General features: G+C 40.3%; 2 protein-coding genes across 5 annotated transcripts in view; one reads left to right on the top strand and one right to left on the bottom strand.

The window, feature by feature from the left end:
• Window positions 1–17,420, top strand: part of LOC109473858 (AKT-interacting protein homolog A-like) — a 30,258-nt gene extending 12,838 nt beyond the window's left edge. For 3 of the 4 annotated variants that reach the window (XM_019773969.1, XM_019773970.1, XM_019773967.1), the window contains 9 exons: window positions 7,392–7,585; window positions 7,886–7,950; window positions 9,821–9,921; window positions 10,414–10,502; window positions 10,706–10,804; window positions 11,468–11,575; window positions 11,918–11,978; window positions 13,300–13,370; window positions 15,291–17,420. In XM_019773969.1, coding sequence (XP_019629528.1) covers window positions 7,392–7,585; window positions 7,886–7,950; window positions 9,821–9,921; window positions 10,414–10,502; window positions 10,706–10,804; window positions 11,468–11,575; window positions 11,918–11,978; window positions 13,300–13,370; window positions 15,291–15,471 — 969 coding nt within the window. In that variant the 3' untranslated portion in view covers window positions 15,472–17,420. The remainder of the gene's footprint in view (window positions 1–7,391; window positions 7,586–7,885; window positions 7,951–9,820; window positions 9,922–10,413; window positions 10,503–10,705; window positions 10,805–11,467; window positions 11,576–11,917; window positions 11,979–13,299; window positions 13,371–15,290) is intronic. The other variant, XM_019773971.1, reaches the window with a different exon arrangement.
• Window positions 17,421–19,291: 1,871 nt separating this feature from the next.
• Window positions 19,292–21,008, bottom strand: LOC109473845 (UPF0598 protein CG30010-like). The gene is made up of 3 exons (XM_019773955.1): window positions 20,781–21,008; window positions 20,562–20,610; window positions 19,292–20,025 (listed from the first exon to the last, which is right to left on the bottom strand). The coding sequence occupies exons 1-3, from the start codon at window positions 20,910–20,912 to the stop codon at window positions 19,556–19,558; spliced, it is 651 nt and encodes a 216-aa protein (XP_019629514.1). The 5' UTR covers window positions 20,913–21,008; the 3' UTR covers window positions 19,292–19,555.
• Window positions 21,009–21,012: the final 4 nt, after the last annotated feature.

The following is a 21,012-nucleotide window of genomic DNA, read 5'->3' as shown; positions in this document are numbered from 1 at the left end:
GCGCGCGGCTTAGTACTAGCGGTAAAATGTACTGTCACTCCCGGCGCAAGGACTCGGTTCGCCAGCTGAGGACTTTCCACAACCATGATGATATCATAGGTAATAAAGGAATATATAATAGATCTATCATGTGGAAATGATAATTGTAATACATGGTTCTATTTAATAGCGGTAGTTTCGTTTCTTATTTTGAGGGGGGAAACTGTCAAAAATCGAGGGAACGCAAACTGAGATCGGCTCACTTCCGGGTGCATAACGCCAAAATTTCTCGACGATTATATAAAAATGACCACTCATTTGCCGCCTACGGTAGCGTGTACATGGTAGTGCGATCATATCGTGCCAAAGTCAGCGTCAAACGTCAGAAAATCCCCGTAAAAATATAGTTGCAAAACACATTTCCCGCGCACTCAGGGCCGGTCGCCCTGGCTGCTGCCGCCCTGTGTGCAGCATGCTCATTATAATATGCAAGTAGCTACGCTCTGATTGGTTCACCTTAGATGACCTGCGCTGTGATTGGCTAGAACGAAGCCCGTTGCATGCTGGGGCGCCCTTCCCCGCGCGAAATGATCTCGAGAGAGCCACATTTACGCTGGTTTCTACCTTATTTCTACGACTAATTAGCAACATCCTAGTGACGAAATGCGTACTCAAAAGAATTTTCGGGAAAAAAAATATATGTACATGTGGATTTATGGTGCCTTTGGCGTAATTTTGTTGGTCACATACAACGTAATGTAACACGGAAGTGCATGGAGTCGGAGTGGCGGCACGGCTTTCCGTCCCACTCTAAACAAAACTCCAAGGACATAACAAAACTCCCCAAAACTGGTCAATAATTAGCCATAAAAATGTTGGTGGGCACGTGTAAATATGCTGCCTTTTTTCGAGTGTTATAGGAATTTTCCACGATGTTTTTGCACATCCCTAACGTTACCTCACGCCCGCCGCCTATTATGTACGACGGACCGGGGCATTTATAACTTCAGATCATCTAGGTTTGCTTATTCGGTGGTAAAATAAGTTAACAGAGAAAAACAGCAAACCAAAGTTGACAAACTATAGAAACGCTTGCCTGGGCAACAGTGACAAAAGAAAATGTCTATCTAATTGAATTGCGCCGGTGATCGTAAAACGTTTTAAACGTTACAATATAGTAAAATGCAGGCTAGATCAACGTTCCTTCCGCGGTTCCAGCGGTGTGTATCGGTAATTTCCCGCCCCGCATGAGGTAAATTAGTACTCCTCCCATTATTCTGTGATGTTACCGCGGCCTGCATATGAATGCAGAAGTCTAACGGAAAAGTAACGGAAAAGTAACGGAAAACTTACGCGAAAGTTACGGAAAACTTACGGAAAAGTAACGGAAAAGTAACGGAAAAAAAACGCGTTAGTAACGGCCGTTAGGGTAACTATAACGCGAACGGTACTGTAAGTAGGTGCCAGTATTGTTCTCTAGTCTGTCAAAGAACAACAGAAATTGTGTCCTTTGTGAATAGGATACAGCCCTCTAATGTTAAAGGCATCCATTGTAATTTTTACTAGGGCTTGGAAACCCAATTTTTAAAGTCAATATTCTAGTCACTTATCTACATACTGAGTTGAAACCACATTATCCCAATGTATATTGACTCTCATGGAGCAAAAAGACTCAAAATTCTGACGGAAAATGGTTTCTGGGATAACCCTTGGCTGATTTTTAGGGTACCACCCAAAAAATAAAGAACTCATTTTGTGGCTTGTTTCTGCAGTAATACATACCCAAAGAATGAAATACTTATTGAAATGTGCTAATGTGAAGCAGTATTATGTGTGAACACCATAAAGATTCAGAATATTTCCAGTTTTTGCTGCTCTGAAATCGCATTGGATGCCTTTAAGGTGTCTGTGGAAGATTAAGTTCTCTGTGTTCTTTCTTGGCCATGATAATCTATCCCTCACTTCCTGTGGGATAAGGGGGTCAGTTTTCCCTGTCAATATGACTTTGATTGACATCGGCTTCCCTAGCAGGAACATTTTAATCCTACGCTTGTCCTTCTACCTCCAAACACTGCTGTACCTGTGTGCTGAAAATTATTTTCACCATTTGGTAAACAGCTCTTGGTCTTGTAAAGTTGGCAGCAACAGTTTATCATCTGATTTGCCGCTGTGCCCCAGGAGACTTGTGTGTTCCTCCCCTGGAGGTGAAAGGTCATCAGAAGGGTAGTAATTGACTGGGAGAGGCTTCAGCGCCTGGCTGTGTTGAAAGAGTGCAAGTACTAGGATCAACAGGATGACTGGCAAGAGGTATTGTCGGTTGCTGTGCACTTGAGGCCCGGAGTGTATAGCGTTAAGTGTGCGCCTCGTGTGCAAAGGTGTTGGACTGAGAACAGAAAACAGTGCCAAGCTACAGGAACAGTGCCAAGGCGTCAGACGACTTGTTTTTTTCCCTCAGCTCAAGTCTCGTTTATAGGACAAGAAGAGAAGTTAGTTTTATCTGGAAGTGAGTGATGGCTGGTTTTCCCAAGAGTTGCCGCTGAGTTTTCATGATTTTCAACTGTGAGATGAAAAACAAGTGATTTACTTGCTGCAGAAATTTGCTCCCCTGTACTTGTTTGCTGCTGACTGACATGTTGCCATGAGGACAAGACGTTTTATGCGGAGACCAAGTCAAGAGTGGAATGTGATACGACACAATCTCTCAGTTACCTGTGTGGAACTGAAGTGAACTCTACAGTAGAACGAAGAGGAATCAACAGTGTATACTCCCAAGAGAATAGCTGTGCAGAGAAGAACAAGAGTGTTTCACCAGTGCTTGATGATGTGAACTCCGTGTGAACTGTGTAGTTTGTATCTCCTATGCTATGCAAGATTTCCTCTCCCGGTACATTGAGAGTACGCACCGCTTCGATGTGCTCTCATAAAGACACTTCCAGTTCACACAAGCATAAGGCACCAAGACTTTCTAACTCTGAACTGAACCACGCGATAACGAGCACCAAGAGACCACGTCTAGCAATCTATTAGACATAAAACAAGGACAACAACAAGGGTTATAACTACATCAGCAGTATGACAACAACAACGACAACAACGTCTGACAGCCTAGCTCACCCCATGGCGCCGGGGTACCACGGACATCTTGCGGAAATTATGTACAAACGTCTTGTGCTGAAGAAATTCCAGAAGGACTTGTTCAAACTGAGACGTGCCCCCAGCCATGACTCCTTCCTCCTGGAGCTCCAGAAAGCAGTAAGAAGACAACGATGTCTTGTTTTTCTTTTGAAGCCATTTTGGTGATTTTGTTCACTGATATTTCATGTCGTCGGAGAGTCAAGGGATGCTTTTGTGCTTATGGGAGAAAGAATTTGTGATTTTGTTTTGAAATTACAGAAGGTGCTTCTTTTTGTTAGCATTGTTATTAGCTTTTTTACCTTCCCTGTGTTAACTACTACAGATACCGCAACTAGATAACCATTTTATTTAAACTTAACTTTACAGTGTGTCAGTCAACAACTTACCTCTTTGAATGAAAGCCATTTAGCAGCTAGTACCTATTGGTTATAAATGGGCTTAGGCAGGAGTGAGAGCCTCAGTGTTAAAGCTGTAACACTGCCAACTGACTGGGACAAGTGCAGAAAAATGATACACCAGAGTGTAACCAGTGACTGAGGAGGCATTGTGCTGGGAGCACATCTGGAACTTGAACCCTACAGTCCCCAGGCACTTCACCAGGGAAAATGAACAGTTTTACACAAAGGTTTACTTATGTTCCAGTCTCTTATCAGATGGAGGAAGACTTAAAGGCAGATAGATCAAGCTTCTTTAAAAAGCTATTAAGAGGTCCTTAGCATTTAATCTTTGGAAGTTGGAACCCTTGTTTACTGTACTTGACCCACACAAGGAGTCTTGGCTTTAGCTATACCCAAATTCATCTTTATATACGATTTTATAGCTATATCTATTAGAAATTTAGAACTATGATGTTTGAAAGGTCCTTAGCATTTAATCTTTGGAAGGTGGAATCCTTGTTGACTGTACTTGACCTACACAAGGAGTCTTGGCTTTAGCTATATTCAAATTCATCTTAATATACGATTACTCTATATTGCTATATCTATTAGTAGTTTAGAACTATGATGTTTGAAACCCTTGGTAAAGACTTCTGCATGTACTATGCCAGGGTAGCTTTATCTTAGCAAAACACATTGCCCCAGACTAGCTCAGTAGCTGATCCATATCATCATATGCTAGCTGATATGAATTTTAGTTCATAGTATAACAATTGAAAGTGCAAAACTAAAGTCTGCCCTTCAAATACAGAATGAAAGATTGGATGTCACAATTGTTTTTCAGCAGCAAATTGGATAAATAGTTTGATCTAATTAAAGGAGATGATATCATCATCGGGTTATCCAATTTTGGTTAAGCTCAAAAATGTGGGGACATGCTGATGGCATGTCTAGGGGTGAGCCAGGGCCAGGTGTTTCTGAGAAGATATGTCAACATTAATAAGACTCAACTGTGAATACAAACCAGAGGAAGGGAAATTTTTAATTGTCCTGGTGTACTGGTATAGTTACTGTATTATCTATCCGACAGACTGGGAAAGGGGTAGGTACCTGTATCAGTAAAGACGGTACAACACACCAGCTTCCCAGACACTCGGCGCGGCGGCAGCTAGCTATATCACGCCAAATGACTTGTTACACTCAATCTTTGCGCATTTAATTGCAGGAGTTGTTTAAAGCTTTCTAGTGATGATGTCCTAACTGTGCTTGGTGGCAACAAGTTCCTGTCTACGGTAGTTCTTGGGAAATACAAGTTTTTGAACACCTCAATTCTTGGTTGATAACTCTAGCATTTGAAGGCATGACTGTTTCTTGTTCTTTTCTGGGCTGGTATCAGATACTTAGTATTAGGTATGTGGCTTGCTAAACCTTGGCCTTATTCTGACAACCGAAGCAAGTGAGTGATTTTGGCTGAGGGTTATATATAAGGTACATGAATGTAGTATACTAGTGTCAAGGCTCACTGGTACACATGTGGAGGAAACGTTGGTCATGCCATGAGTGATTTCCAGCACAACTGGCAATCAGGATGCTCAGTTCAATCAAAAAGGCTATCTACTGAGCTACCATGTGATGTTGGCCATGTGTACAACTATAGGGGGTAGTTTATGATCCCTCTCACTCTTTTAATCTTATCAGGCAAAGACCTCCAAAGATGCTCTAGAGAAAAACCAATGTAAATATCTGCACTTTAAAATTTGTTTAGTGGTGGCACATTACGTCTTGTAATTTTTTGCCCACCCAATACGATATTGTTTTTGTCAAAATATACATATACATGTATGTAAAGCTAAGATTCTTTACACACTTTCAAGTCATACGTATTTCTTTATTAAAATTTTCCACCAGATATATTTGGAAGGGGAGAGAGAACAGGTGAAGCACCTTTTCCAGCTCCCGGCCCAAATGTACATCAGTAAAAAAAAACATGCAAAGTAAACAAAGACTGTAAATCTTTAAAAATATAGTTGTAAGTTATGAAAATCATTAGAGTACAAAATTTAAGTTCATAACGTCATGAAACTGTTTACTGATTATATCTATTAATTCTAAAGCCAATATTAAAGCCATTGTATTGTACTTGGTTTTAGTTTCCCACCAGAAGTGGCATCCAATTTTTTTTCGACCCCATCTAGCCTGATTCCCATATTTGCTACTGAATGTGCTGTAGGAGGGGGGTGACAAGGGTCATGCTGGGAAGGGCAGGGGTCCCCACATCATCTTCTGTGTCCGACACAGTAATTGGTTGCACTTGTGACCTGGGGGGCTCCATGTGTGTTGTGGGGAGAAAGTGGCCCATGGTCTAGTCTACACAGCCACGGGCTGATGTCTCTATTTATTACTATCAAACAGTGCTGTATTTACCTAGCCTGAAACTGTCAAGTTGAGGATAGAGATATACTGTATCTATGGTGGTTGCAAGGTTGTCTTGTGGTTTATAGGGTTGTATATCTAAAAGTTCTGGGTTCGAATCTGTAGCAGTTTCCAGTGTTGTACCATTGGGAAAGGTAGTTCACACGTATTTCCTCACTTTACTCAGGTAAAGTACCTAGCTTCAGTTAGGGAATTCATTAATTCAATATTCCCAATTAAGTAATGAAATGAAAGACAGCACATCATTGCATAAATTAGTTGAGATAATCCCTGCACATTGCCTAAAATAAATTAATGATAATTCGTAAATTTCTCATAGACAAAATAAAGGTTTTAGGTGCGCAACAATCAAAAGTACATGTATGTGAAACAATACATTTACCTGTACCCACTGTACACATATGCCTTGTAGTAACAGTTTGCCAATATTCTTGAATGCAGAAACAAACCAAAACACCCTTCATAAGATAACAGGACCATTAAAACTCTTCTCAATACAGTGTAAGTCAGCCTTTTAGATAAAGAGTTATCTGGCTGCCCCATGTTAGTGTCGGGGCCTGTGTAGTTTTTTGTGCTGTATATCTGGACTATCTTGCTGTGCTTCCTTCCTTCCTGACTTAACAAACAATAAGGTCTGACCCTGAGGGAACTACAGAACTTTACTGTACAGTAGGCTGTTGGCCAAAGTTTTCACAATTATTTACAATCGTTAAAAAATAATTAGTACCGGAAACTGACATACAATGTACATGTAATTTCAACACGGGTTTAGTGACTTCAAATGAAGTATTTTACCTCATATTCAGCATTCGTAAATGTTAAGAATTATTGTCTTTTACAGTTTAATAAGTCAATTTGTATAAGTCAATTTACTTCTGAGTATGGAAGTACATGACATTGTGTATTGTTTTGGGTGGCTGACTTGTGAGTTCTATTGTTTCCCTTCCATGTAGCACTTGTTGAATGGTGTAATACCCATAGAATACTACAGCATGTATTCCGTATTGCCCGAGCTATCAGCCCAACCGCGGGTCGGATCGCCCGAAGGCCAGAGGAAGATCCGATCCGTGGGAGGGCTGGGACCAATAGGGTGATGCGGAATACACCATTATTTATGCCATACCCACCTGAAAAACCAGACATTTCAATGCGAAATGTGCCCAAATTTGGTGTATCTAAACAAAAATTGTAATGGCGTCAATTCCAACATCCGAATTCTGTGTTCAAAGTTTCGAAAGCAGCACGCGCATTCGAATTTTTCTATGGAACATTTGGAAGCACTTGTGATACCAAAAGAGAACCCTTTGCCGTACCGCTAGTTATCACACAGGCCAGAACACCTGTAATGTGCTGTATCGAACGTTATCGCAGCCCAGGTATGACATAAACGATGAAATTACATAATATCCACAGTTCCAATACCTGAAAACCCAGAAGTCTGAACTCTCTGATGTGTTGTTTCCCCAGGGATCATCAGGGGGAGGAGCTGTAAGAAGTGGTGTGGGGAGAAAACAGCTCCCTCCCGTCCCCCCAGGGGCAGGGGCACCAGACACCACCACCCCCAGGGCAGCGGACAGAAGGTCGGCCCAGGACTCACCCCCAAATGGCATCCCCCAGTCCTACGGACCTTTCTTCTTGGAATACTCACTTATGGCAGAATAGTAAGTTTTTATGCAAAAAAGTGTTGTCTAAAAGTGCCCTTCTGTTTAGAAAATTTGGAAAGTGGTAATTAATAATACGTAATGGTAAGTGGGAAAATTTGCCATTGTACATCCAGCAAGAAATTAAGATATTGGGCTTAGAATTGACAACATTTTCTGAATTTCCAGGATTTTTCTAAGCTTTACAGTGACCAGTCAGTTTGATATGTGTCTGAAAACCATTATATAATCATAGACCCTTTGCTTATGTGTGTTTAGATATTGGCAGACAGACTGAATTCTTCCTGTTTTCCCTTGCAGTAATTTGTTGCAGAGACAGAGAATACCAGGGATTTATGTCATCCCATCTGCCAAGTCACCGCTCTGTAAGTATTGATGTTTTATTGTTTTATGGTGTCCTTATACACATTGCATTAGTCATTGCATTATTAAAAGCTGAAATTGCTGGTATTAACCTCTGGAAGAAGAAGAAACCTCTGGACCTAAAATAAGAACTGGAACACTTCTCCTCTCCATTCTCCAAACTGATCAAATGATTTTTCAAACAAATAAACATCAAACATGGCTAAAGGAAATTCTCTAAATCAGCTGACGAAATCAGCATCCACTGTTTGGCATATATCTGTATAGCATGACCCAAATTAAATTGTATGATCACATCATCATGCAGTGTAAGGGAAAACACAGTAGAGCCCAGAAGAGGGTTCTTTTTCCTCTGATGAATAATTATGTACGTGGGACTGTCCTTGCCCTTGGTCATGCAGGTTGTAATGTTACCAAAGGTCAGACTCAACATGTGGAAATTGTTTGATTCACACCACAATTTTGCACTTGTTTTCTGTTTCATGTCACAGGAGGATAGGGGTGTTGTAGATCTTGTTCTAAAACTGCCTACCTAAAATTTAACATTTGGTTCAGGGACTGAAGTAGGAGGGCCTGCATGGGGGAGTCCCCGATAATGCTCTACACTAAATTTACGCTGAATTCAGGAAGCCTCCCCAGTACGTTTTACGATAAATTCCAGGTAGCTACAATGCATTACGTAGAATCAAAACAGTGAATTCCGCTCTATGCAAATTTTGCCAATTATACTCTACGTTGAATTAGAGTGGTCCATCTACACTCTACGTAGAATTAAAATGGCCGATTATGCTCTTCGGAAAAGGGTATGCGGGCCCCCAAGTAGTTAAGTACCAAAACATTGACATTCAGTATTTTTGCCTTTTAAAAGTTTTATATAGCAGATATTTGAAGTATTGTACCAGCACCCTATAGGCAGTCCTAGTGGTAGTTATCTGTTTAGACTGGGGATGTCAGTTAGGACCTGGAGGTCAAAGTGATTTTGTCCACAGGTCAGGTTCTAACTAGGTAATGTGGAACATCCCAAAGACCTTTAACCTTCTCCCTACTGCCTAACCCTGTAACCCATACAAATATGGCGCCAAATAGCTATCATAGTAGGCTGAAGGTTAACGAAGGGTCATCACTTTATGGGTCACCACATTATGGGTCACTTCATTATTAGTAAGACATACCTTGATGAATTTTCAATATGAAACATATGCTGGTCAGTACTCATTGACCAATGTCAAAGAGTTCCTGGCCAAAGCCATGTGTTATGATCAAAATTTGAATGTGCCAGGTAGATACATATAAGAAAATACCTTGCACAGGTCCAATTTTATCTGCACTGAACATACACAATTCAGTAGGTCGTATATGTACATGTAGGTCCTAGAGACCATAAGATAAGGAAAAGCATACTGTTAATTGTCACTAGAACTTCTGTAGAAGTAAAAAAAAAGAGCTGAAAAATAAAGCAGGGTAGGCAGTGTCATGCCCGTAGCCACAAGGCTCAAAGGTCTACTTTTTGGTTGACTTTTTATCTAAAGATCTAAGATTTTTCTTTAAAAGATTTTCTGATTCGTATCACCAGTGGGGCTGGAATCGTAGAAAAACTGCTCATTAGAATTCTATCGTTGAATAAAAAGTTATCTTTGATTTTTTTTCTCTTTGAAATCCTCTCAAAAACGCAGGAAATGCAATTTCAGAAGGTTCATTTTTCAAAATTTTCAGGGGGAGCATGCTCCCGGACCCCCCTAGGAACCTTGCTCACTGGTCGCCTCAAGCAGTGGGAAGAACCCCCCATTCAAAATCCTGGCTACGGGCACGAATGTTTTATACAAACACAAAAGGGATTTACCAAGTATGTTGTGTTTTCTTGTCCCCATGCAGTCTGGTTTGGTGTGGTGTTTGTGAGACAAGGTCTGTTCCAGGAGGGAGTCTTCAAGTTCTATGTCATCGTACCAGACAACTACCCAGACGGGGACTGTCCTGTAAGTTATACATGTCACTGCCCTACTACATCAATGTATTGCATATCCACTTTATCTAGAGATAGTAAGTTAGATAAGTAGATTGTAGAACTTCATGTTAGCATAAAGTTTTATATCACTACATTCTGTACTGATTGTTCTTGTCAGTATTTGCAATTAGCCCCCGGGCATGAACTTGTTATAAAGTACTCATCATTTAATAGAATTATGGTTTGTTTGGTGTATAACAAAAACACCACCTCTTGTTGGCAGCCAAACAGCTGAATTATGAGGTATCAAAATGCCAGTATGAATCAGTTAATTTCTTAGAAAAATCGAATGTTGACATGGGAAGATGTCATTGTTTAGTAGTGATACAGTAGAGTGAAATTTCCTACTCACATCTGTGCATGTCATTTTCTTTCAAATACAGGAACATGCATCTCAAATGCAGTAGCATTCCACCTACACAAATGTATTACCGGTAACGAATATGTGTTTTATTTCTGACAGAGAGTGATTTTCGACCCTCCCATCTTCCACCCTGTGGTGGACATAGAGACAGGAGAGTTAGATGTCAAGAGGGGTTTCACAAAATGGAGGTAAGGGGCACTACATTGACTTCCTTACTGTGACTAAGTTTGTTTTTCTAAAGTTGTTGTAGTCATGTGATATGCTCCTCAATTTACCATTGGGGTTGCCAACCCTCCTAAATTAAGTTAATCTTTGCTAGGTACCCCCATGTAGACCCTCATAAATGTGGAAGATTCATGACAGCAAAGTTGTTTTCCTCACTTCCCTACAGGCGGAACGTCAATCACATCTGGCAAGTGCTGCTGTATGTAAGAAGAATTTTCTACAAGATAGACACAAAAAATCCACTCAACCCAGAGGCTGCTGTGCTGTGAGTATCTCTAATCTCTTGAGTCACAATCATCATATACTGTAAGTTTCTTTAGATTCGCGGGGCCTAAAGTTCGCGGTTTTGGGAAAATGGACAATCCGCGGTATTTTTAGATTAGCGATTTCCCCTTGGCTATTCAAAGAAGAACTTGTAAAGTGCATATTTAAAAATGATAAAAGTTTGTGTTCAGGCATTCATCTCCTAAAACGCGGCGCAAAAGTTTTTTTTTGTGCACCACGCGAGACTGCCGGCATGTTCTGTCAGTGTGCAAATCTTGCATCACGCGTTCGTGTCCGCGCTACGCGTCTCTGATAGGTTGTTGCGTCAGTGCCGGTGGTAAAGCTTGATGGATCTGATGTGCATGTAAAGAATTTTTTTTGTTCAGAAATAAGGCTAAAACGCTATTTTCCATGACTGCACATCGATACTTTTGTGAAGAAATGCATGATTAAAAGAATCTTTTGGGAAAATATATATTCCAAAGCAAATTTACGCCATCTTCGGCGAGATTCTGTCATTCGAATCGAACCCGGAAATATGCAAAGGCAGCCTTTTATGGTGAAATATCTGATGTTTGCAGGGTTGGGCAGAAGGAAATGGGTTAAATGTTTAAGTGATACTGACGATTATGATTTTACTAAAGTTTTACTGTGGTTTACCTAGGTATGACAAAGAACTTGACGTGTTCAGGAGAAAAGTCACTGAGACAATCCGCAAGTGTAACGAGCACATTTACGATCCGCCTACAACAGACGACCCACATGCAATCAGGTAATGTTTGCTTCCAGCTTATACTATCTCTTGATTGATAGCAACAATGTCACAAGTGTGCCATCTAGCTGTTTGTGTAAGAACTGCAGGAAATTGGTTACAGTATTCTGCAGCAGCGCAAAGATCTCTACAGCTGCACAGTGTGCACTAAAACACTTTAAGTAGTTTTACATTGTACAATTCTGATACAGTATGTGTAACATGCTTCTTGGGTAAAATATGCCCAAACAGCTAATCTTATTTCTAGTACATGTGTGTGTATTTTCATTGACTTTTATTGTGTCTGACATTTAGCCTGGTTCTCGATCTATTAAAAAATTTTTTTTTAATGTTTCTTTGCAGATTTACCAGATGGGACCCTTCCCTTCATGAGGAGGCAAAGAAACAAGTCCTGAGTCCAAAGGTAACAAATCTAAAGCTGTCGTGAAATGCATGTTCACAATTTGTAACAACATAGCTTTTCAGTCCCAGCTATCATACAGTTAACTGTGTCATCTACTAAAATACTGTAAAAATTTTAAGGTTGGAACGTAATCTCTGCTGACAGTCCTGTTGTCGGGAAATACTACTTTCTTTGATTATAAAGTTTAGTAGTATAGTCAGTCCGTTGGGCAGTTTTAGTGTTAAAACGATGCAGTCCATTGATGAGCTTTTTGGTCAGTCAAACTTACAGGAATGGTAGGTAGCCTCTTCTTCTATATTACTGGTCACTTTGAATTTGGAAAGACACCGAGAAGTTGGAAAACTTGTTCACTTTGATGGTATCAAAGAGAAATATTCTTGTTAACCTTTAGTACACTGAAGTAGTCATTTGGCTTCCAACTCTCTGTTGGTTACGGGGTTAGGCAGCAAGGCTAAAATGTGATTATGGAAGACACCATGATATTGAAGAGAACATATTTCTTGAATTGAAATGTGAATTTTTCCAAGGCTTAAGACTGATAGCGTTTTCCAAATTTGCCGTGCCTCTCCATGTTTAACCTTCTCCCTGCTGCCTTACCTGGTAACCAATGCAAATTTGGTGCCAAATGGCTACCTTAGCAGGCTGAAGGTTAAAGTGACCAGTGTTTTCTGCATGTTGTGAGTGTTACATCCCTGCACTGCCTCCTTACCTCCAGTCTCTTTCTCTGCATGTTTGTAAGGAATGGTAAAGATTGTGATGTAGAGTCCCTCTGCTGCTGCCACCAAGCTTCAGACAACCCCAGTTAAAACTCACCATGCAACACTAAAAGAAAAGAGTATCCAACTCAACCATGTTCAGGAATACAGTAATACTATTAACCTACTTCTTACCCATTAAATTAGGACAACAGGGTGTGATGTGCTATTTCTGCATACCAGCGCATGTACTGTACATTGTACATACAAATTTTATCTTCACCTCTCAAAAGCATTGATCACACTTCAAACTATTCAGAAAGCATTGTCATCATTTCTTTTGCACTTGATGTGGTGGTAACACTAACAGTCAATGTGTAAAAAAAAGTACACGGACCAGTGCAGGTTAGATTCGAGTAGACATCAGAAAAAACAATTTTACTTGTACCAACCTGCATACTGCAGGTGTTATTTTGAGCCCTGTACAAGCCCTCATGCTGAAAGACCTGTTTAGCTTCAAGTAATATTTTGGTCCATGATTATTGCAAGATGTCTTAGCTTGTGGCAGCTGCAGTGTGAACCTAGTTGTTGTTCGGTTCTGATGGGTGCCTTCCTGTTCCTTCAAGAACCTTAATTCGGGGCCGGACATGGACGACTCCCCGACCGGAGTCAGCAGCAGAGAAACCAAAAGCCAAGGGTAAACTTGGCTCCGTTGTACATGTATGAATATATAAAACACACAAGGACAAATCATTGAGTACCAGTCACATCTCTGTAACAAGGCCACGAGTCCTGGCATTCTTTTACGGACTTCACAACAGCTTTGGAAATATACATTTTCTTACAGGTCAACATGGAGTGAGTGAAATGTGTTTTGCCACCCCACCGTCTCTGTGCTTAAAAATGTTAGTTCATGCACGGATCCAAATTTTCTGAAAAAAACAACAACACAAATATCTCAGTCATATGAAAAAAATAGACGTGTCCCTGTCTAAATTTAATAGAAGTCCAACTGTCTGTGTGTGCAAGAATCCTGCCAATCTGCCAATATTGAATGCTGTTGAACAGTTGTGTGGTTTGGGCATAGTCAAAATGAAGACTTAGCTGTACCTTTGAATTATAGCTTGAGCAATAGTAGTTAGTACCACAATGGATAGTAGAACAAACATTTTGCAGTGTGTTGAGTTTGTGGTGGCACCATGAACATAAAAACACTGCAGTGAATTTCCAAATTTACAGTACATTAGAACGAGAAGCTCAACCTTCTTCCCTTCCAGATCACTCCCTCCTCCTGTCAAATTCCCTTCTGTTCTGATTCCCACCATTTCCAGTCATGCATTGTGTGGTGTGGAGATGACATTTACAGCATGCAGAAAGTTGAACATGCACTCTTACTAGAGCTTCCCCAGAAGACCTTTTACACCATGATCTGAAATACGTCTCCAATGGACTGAAGTCAACTTGCATTGCTATCGATGTTGCCTTGAGAATGAAAAAAACCTTCTCATTTTGTGAGTAGTTTTAGTCTGAAATCCATTCAGTTTTTGCTCCAAGTCACTTCTCAGATTGCTTGCCCATCCATGTTCAAACATTTTGCCTTTATGAAGAAAATTAAACTGTTCTCCAAAAAAGAAAATAACTCACCAGAAATTTTCGACTGAATTGTTCAGTCTTCATCAGCTTTATGACCCAAGTGCTGTGGACACGTGACTTTTAGCCACGTGTGAGGTCATCACTGGGTCAAAGTTTGAAGTTATTTTGATGTTATTTTGCCTTTATGTCAATATTTCTCTCATGCATTGTAACTGGGACTGAACTTAATAACCCTTGTTCAACCCTCTTACCATGCTGTTACAGAGAACCTTACAAGCCAGGCAGATCTTCTCTTGCTTGTGTTTTATTGAAATATTCAAATGCCAGTTGATCCTCTGTTGTGCCAGACTATTGGCAGGCAAAAAAAAAGAGAGATGGAGCAAGAGTGGATGGACACTAGGCTATGAAGTCGAAGCATTGGAAGTGCAACTCTGTCTGTTGTGAGACGGCTTGAGAGCATTGTGTAACAGTTCTCAGTAGGCCCCGAAACTTGCCAGATGACCCTTGGTTTTTGTGAGATTGATCAGATGACTGCCAATAATTTGTCTTTGCCTGTAACACTGCATGGTGCATGGTGTAAAGGCAGTACCATGAGCTAGTTAGTGGTAGTGCTAAAGAACATAACATGCATGCTTACTTTTACAGCGTTTCATTGTATGCCGCAGAAGTGGTGTTGGGAAGGTGTGCAACAAGCACTAGTCGAGTGCTGCAACTGCAGCAAACTGGCACGTCACACATGGCTATGCAACTTGTGAATGGGTGCCACCTAGTGATAGGAGTAAAAACTGCATGCAGGCACCTTTCCTTCCCACTTCCAGCTTCTCTTCATATGATTGAGCAACATGAAACATTGAATGTAAAATACGGCTGTCTAGTCCCAATCTTATGTAACCGTTATTAACTCGACCCAAAGAGCGTACCAATTCTCTAATCACTGACTGGCTACGGATATATCTGACACTCAAGCCAGGCCAACTTCTCTAACCACCTTTTCTGTCATGTTTCTGCTGTCTCTGTTCCACAGAAGCGATCCGAGAGCGAGACTAAGAATGCCCAGACCTCAGGCCTGTCCTGGGTCAAGCCAGGCTCCACTAAAGCCTTCAGCCGACAGGAAGCCTCGTCTTAGCGAGGCGCGGAAGGTCAAGGAGACGACGTCGGGCAGCCTGGTGATCACGACACTGACCAGAGACGTGGCGGACACGTAGATAGGGTAGAGAAACGATGTATAGACAGTCAAAGTTGAAAGCGTGGAGGAAGGAAAGAAAGCGGTTTACCTGATGGTGTGTTAGAAATGACTGAAGCCCCTTTGTGAAAGTTATTTTAGAGAAATAGACCTTTGTTTGCAGTCCTCTCTAGGCCTGTTTCAACTGTGACTTCAACACACAGCAACGTCTTGAAAGTTCATCTGTGTTGGTACAAATCATTATGAAGCAAGTTTAAACTGCAATTTCCAACACAACAAATTGGACACACCCAAATTTTCGACTGTACAACTCCAGTCCTTGTCAAGGAATGAGCAATCCACCGCTTCCGTGACGTCACGCAGATAACACACGTGACTCCGTGAGCAGCGGATCATAGGTTGCAGAAATTTGGGTGAGTCCAATTTGTTGTGTTGGAAATTGCAGTTTAAACACAGCAACATCATTTTTGTCAGTACCATCTTTGAAAAATAAGGGCTGGTCCATTTCAGCGGGACAACTTTTAAAGAATTCCCTTTTTCAACCTGTATACCACATCCTGTTACACCTCCATGTCAGACTATCCCTACTCAGAATTTGAAATGGTATAACCCAAAGTGAACCGCAATAGGTATCCACCAGTATATGTGTAGAGGTCATTATGTTAACAGACACAAACTGGAGAACTGCAAAACAAGGCTATTCGGTGTACTTACAAATAGGGGCAACTCTAGGATAGGTATCAGAGAATGAAGGAAATTGAAGTGGATGACTTTTTTGGCCACATCTTTTAACATAATAATATGCTGCAGCTTTATGGAATGGAACGATGATTGCTACAGGTAGATATAAAGCTAAAGACAGGTTGAAGAGAAGAAGTTGTGGCCCAGCATACAGGTGGTATGGATGTGCAGTAAAGGTATGAAGATGTGCAGTACCTGGTCATTGAATTCTGTTTGTGAAGAATTGATGGAAGAAGAAAAAATGGTGCATTTTACCAGCAGTGGAAACTGGAAACATTGAAGAACTAATATTAATAACTCCTGCACACACAGAGGCAGGGTATGGGCTCTGAGAGCTCACCATTCATTAAACATAAAGAAATAAACAATAAAAAAAATATACATGTATGTAAACATATATAGATTGATGCCATTGTTTTGGTAAGATTTGTTAAGTACAATAAGAATGACCTGATGTGTTTTTGGTTCTAATGTTATGGAACAGTTTGTGGAAACAGTTTGGGTTGTGCTATGACATATATGATATTATTTCCATTGCTAAAAAGTCTCATACAACCAACATTGTACACAAGCAATAACCTGAAGAAGAAATGGCCAAGTTTACAAAACTGCCATCACTCAAGACGTAATTCTAAGTGCAAGCCTTTCATATATAGAGAGATTAGTGTGTGTTACCACTATAGAAGTAAGTTGTTAACATAGAAAAAATATCATTCCTATTAAACATGACTGTCTTTAGATTCTAGAATATTTGGATAGAATTGTATGGGGAAATCTAAAGTACTGCTGCTGCCAAAAATAACCACAGAACACCAGAACATCCTAGGCAACTTCTTCCCATCAAAGAAAACTTCATCAAATAATTCACAAAAACAATCCTAGACTGTGGCAGTTTTACTTTGATATTCTTTCATTGTTTCTGATAACAGAGGTTAATACAGCCAGGGTGCCATCCTTGTTAGTTAAGGCTTGCTCCTAAGCTAAGTCAGAACATGGTGGCATGTGCAAGAATGAGTGTCTGAAAAAACAAACTTAAAAGAAGACAGTAGAATCTATCTAAAACTTACAAAGAGGAATAAGCCCTGTTTTGGATGTTGCCATATGGAGAACATCACACAGATCTAATACTGTACCCTTGAAAACACACTTGCAATGAAGCTGAGTTACTGCATATAACTTCAATCTTGTTTAGGCTCATCATTCCATGTTGAAACTTACAGAAAACGTTCATGAATGATTTGAATTGTTGTGGCCATCTTTGGCACACTTTCTCCAGTGATTGTAGGGTTTTAAAAAAAGTGTCAAGAGATAGTGTCATTGTCTTTAGTACATGCCAAAGCACACCACTTTAAGCACAATGTATAATAAAAGGTTTCACATATATTTCTTATAATACCAATCTGTCATTGTAAATAACATGAAAATTATTTAAAGTGATTTTAAAAATGCTCACGGGTGTATGGAGAGTACCGCCATGCTTTAGATATTGAAAATGAATTTTTGTAACCTATTTTTATTGGGCTTGTTGTGTAGCCATTTGTAAATGTTGCATGCTGTCAGCCATTATTTAATTGTATTTATGCCACTGATGCTTCTTTACTATTACAATTTGTGACTCTATGTACTGATGTTAGGTTTTATCATGTGTATAGTATGCATTGTATGCTGGAAATTTGAAGACACTGATAGTTTGGAAAGTCTTTTTAATTATCAAGGTTACAATATCTCTATCAATTTTACGACAGCAATAAATATACCATAATACAGAGAGGTACAATATACTCTTTCAGTTGACATGTAAAACATGTACCTTCAATATCAAGATTTCTGCCATGTATTTAAGTTAATAGATTTTCCAAACTGAGAGTGTCTTTTCTAAGTCTTAATATATGGCCTGTGTTATTGTAACTTTTAAGTAGTGTGTTAGGCTTTGGGTGGCAATGTCTTGAGGGTAATTTGTTGAATTTGCTGTTTTTAATGGCACTTCTGAGACTAAAAAATTAATAAATGAACTGCTTTACATAACCTTTCAATATATTACCTCATAAAGTGATTGACTTGAATAACTATGCTTTTTGGCAGGGTTGAATATAGAAATAGCCTTGCCTCTTGTAGAGGTAGTTATGGTACTATAGAAGGGATGTGTAAGTTTGAGCAATGCAATGTTTTATCAAGAAGATCCTTTTTAACTCCTTGGCTGCCTTTGGAAGGTTAGTTTGTTTCAGAAGGTGCACAGGGCAGGTATGTTGTGAAATAAGTGAGATAAGTGAAAGTAACAGACATGAGGAAGAGTAGAGTGCCTTTCCTGAGAAATTGAGGCTTGTTTTAAGGCTACTTTTATGCATTGTATCACAATAAATATTTTCAATTAAAAATATGGTGTTTCTTAAAATTGTGTCCTGTGCTGCTTTGTTTTGATATGTTGATAGAAATTTAATTGAGAGATTTATAGTTTGTAAAGTGTGGTGAGCTCTTGAACCTCCCTATATCCGTTAGGAATCAAATTTGCAATTTTGGTTCTCCTCAAACACAGGACCTTGAGAGGTCAACCACAATCAAAGCTAGGTGCCACACCAATTTAATTTGTTGCTTCTCGGATTTTTTCAGAAAAAATATGAAGCGATGGAGAAATAAGAAGAAAAAAAAACAGGCCAAGGCACCCCGTGATAGCCGGAAATGTTACAATATGAGCTAAAAGTCAACATACTTGGCTGGTTTATAATTAAAACAATATATTTTGAACTTTGAATGAAACAAAGTTGCATTGTTACATTGAAAAACTTTAACAGCTAGGAAGAACAGGACTTTCTTCAACTGTTCAAGCCAAAATATGTCTTTTATTGTGCATTTTGCAGTTGATGTAGAACCTAAAAAAAATTTTTTTTTGCAAATCAGAAAAAAATGGACAGGGCAAATCTTAGAAACAACAAATTAAATTGGCGTGGCCTTCCCATATGCACAACATTGGGACCTGCTTGGGAATCAAACTCAGGACCCTTACATTCTGAATCAACAACCCCAGCCTGTCGACCAAATCAATAAGAACCACAGCACTCCAAACACAGTTCACAAATGCATTTATTACACCAGAGTTTGCAACTTGCATGAATTTTTTGAAACCTTGCATCACGACCTTGAACTAAAGTAATTTACAGTTAGCACAGCTCTCATCATAGAAGGAAACCAAAAAAAAAGTTGATTGCATGATCATGGTGCTTGTATTTTGTAACAGAATTAGTTTTTAACTGAAAGTTGTTTAGGGATCCTGTCCAATTTCTACTAGAGAATTAGCTGCAGATATTTGAAGCGGTGCCTCTAAAGTGTCATCTAGCCTCAAACGTCTGGCTTGTCGAAACACTTTTCCGTCAAGTTGCTCTCAGTTCCTTTTTCTCTTCATCCGTCATGAGTTCCCACAGTTCGTTGGTTAGCGGGACCTCCTGCCCTTTCCACGTAAACGCCACCGGCGGGGCGTACTCCCCCTCCTCTCCGAACTTGAAGTCTCTGCTCAGCTCTATAGCCAGGCTGGACTTGACCAGCCCCACCCCTCCAACCTTCTCTGGTGCCGGGTGGTACACGCGCCCGCTACGTGGCAACATACACAGTTTGTCCGGGTGAAAAGGAAATGTGAGCTTGTCCCCTCCACCGTTGTACGACAACACGGGCCCCTCGGTGTCATCCGTCGGTTCCAGGATGTGGGAGAAGACGATAGGACGGTCGTCGCAGCGTACGAAGTTTCGCTCTCGACCACAAGGCGAGAGATACGGGAAGTCCTCCGAGTACCTGGTCATGTCGTTCATCTTCAGTCTCTTGAAGAAGAATTCCAGGAACTTCTTCTCTGTAGGGTGAGAGGGAGGATGAAAGAAGGGGTTTGATTTGAAAGAGAGGTAGGTTTATCAGGTAAGGCCACACCGACTTAACTTTACGGATGACAGCCTCTGAAGACACTCCAAACTAGTGCGCGAGGGCAAATAAAAAAAAATAAAAAAAATAAAAATACTACTAAACCACAGGAATACAAAGCTGGTTTTGTGAATTTGCGGCAGTTCATAGCGACGTAGGTAACGCAACGTATATGACAAGCCGGCACATGCTAGCTTTTTGTGAATTTATGAATCAGCACTGTTGGTATGTACTGAGTTCTTGAGTCATGGAGCTTCGGTAGTCTGGGTGCCATCCTCTAGAGTTACAACTGGCTGCCGTATACTACCCAGGCCTAGAGCCAGGTCAGAGCCTCGGAGGACGTGATCTTTTTTTTTTTTTTTTTTTTTGAGAACAGACAAAAATCATGTGCGTGGAGCTGTCATCCATAAAATTAAGTCAGTGTGGCCTAAACGACCAAAGAATTGGGGACCATCTCAGAGCTTTGCTTACCTTTGAAACAGGTGATGAAATTCTTGACTCTGGTGTCGTCCATGAACAACTGCAGTAAAATTTAAAAAAAAAGGATGTTACAAAATGATTAACAAAAGGAGTAAGAAGCTGTGAAACTTTTACTGGAGTTGAAAATGGGTCCTTAACAAATAGACGAATCACAAGAAAATCAGTTCAAAGCCATATGATGATTGAAAGGGGATGGGCTCTCTTTGATACCTGTCCCTGGTGGTCGATGTAGTAGAAATACTCCCGAACTTTTGGTTCCGGTGCCTGTCCCTGTACATAACTCAGCGCACGAGACGCTCTTCTGAACACTTGCACGCTAGAACGTCTGATTATGCACCACATAGTTGTTTTTATGGCTTTCTGTCTTCAAAATTCGTGAAAACACATCCAACAGACGACACCCACTTGCGCAACTAAACATTTGTGACCTATGACCTACAAA

The sequence above is a fragment of the Branchiostoma belcheri genome, unplaced genomic scaffold, assembly GCF_001625305.1.
Source record: "Branchiostoma belcheri isolate BF01 breed outbred unplaced genomic scaffold, Haploidv18h27 scaffold3, whole genome shotgun sequence".
NCBI classification, from domain to species: Eukaryota; Metazoa; Chordata; class Leptocardii; order Amphioxiformes; family Branchiostomatidae; genus Branchiostoma; species Branchiostoma belcheri.
This window is presented reverse-complemented; position numbering and strand designations above follow the sequence as displayed.

Bases quoted from the DNA above. Each gene is read 5' to 3' on its own strand.
- LOC109473845 (XM_019773955.1), bottom strand. From the start codon at position 20,912: ATGTGGTGCATAATCAGACGTTCTAGCGTGCAAGTGTTCAGAAGAGCG. The intron at 20,611-20,780 runs GTATCAAAGAGA...ATTTTACTGCAG, and splicing joins ACATCGACCACCAGGGACAG to TTGTTCATGGACGACACCAG. The intron at 20,026-20,561 runs GTAAGCAAAGCT...CTCACCCTACAG, and splicing joins TTTCATCACCTGTTTCAAAG to AGAAGAAGTTCCTGGAATTC.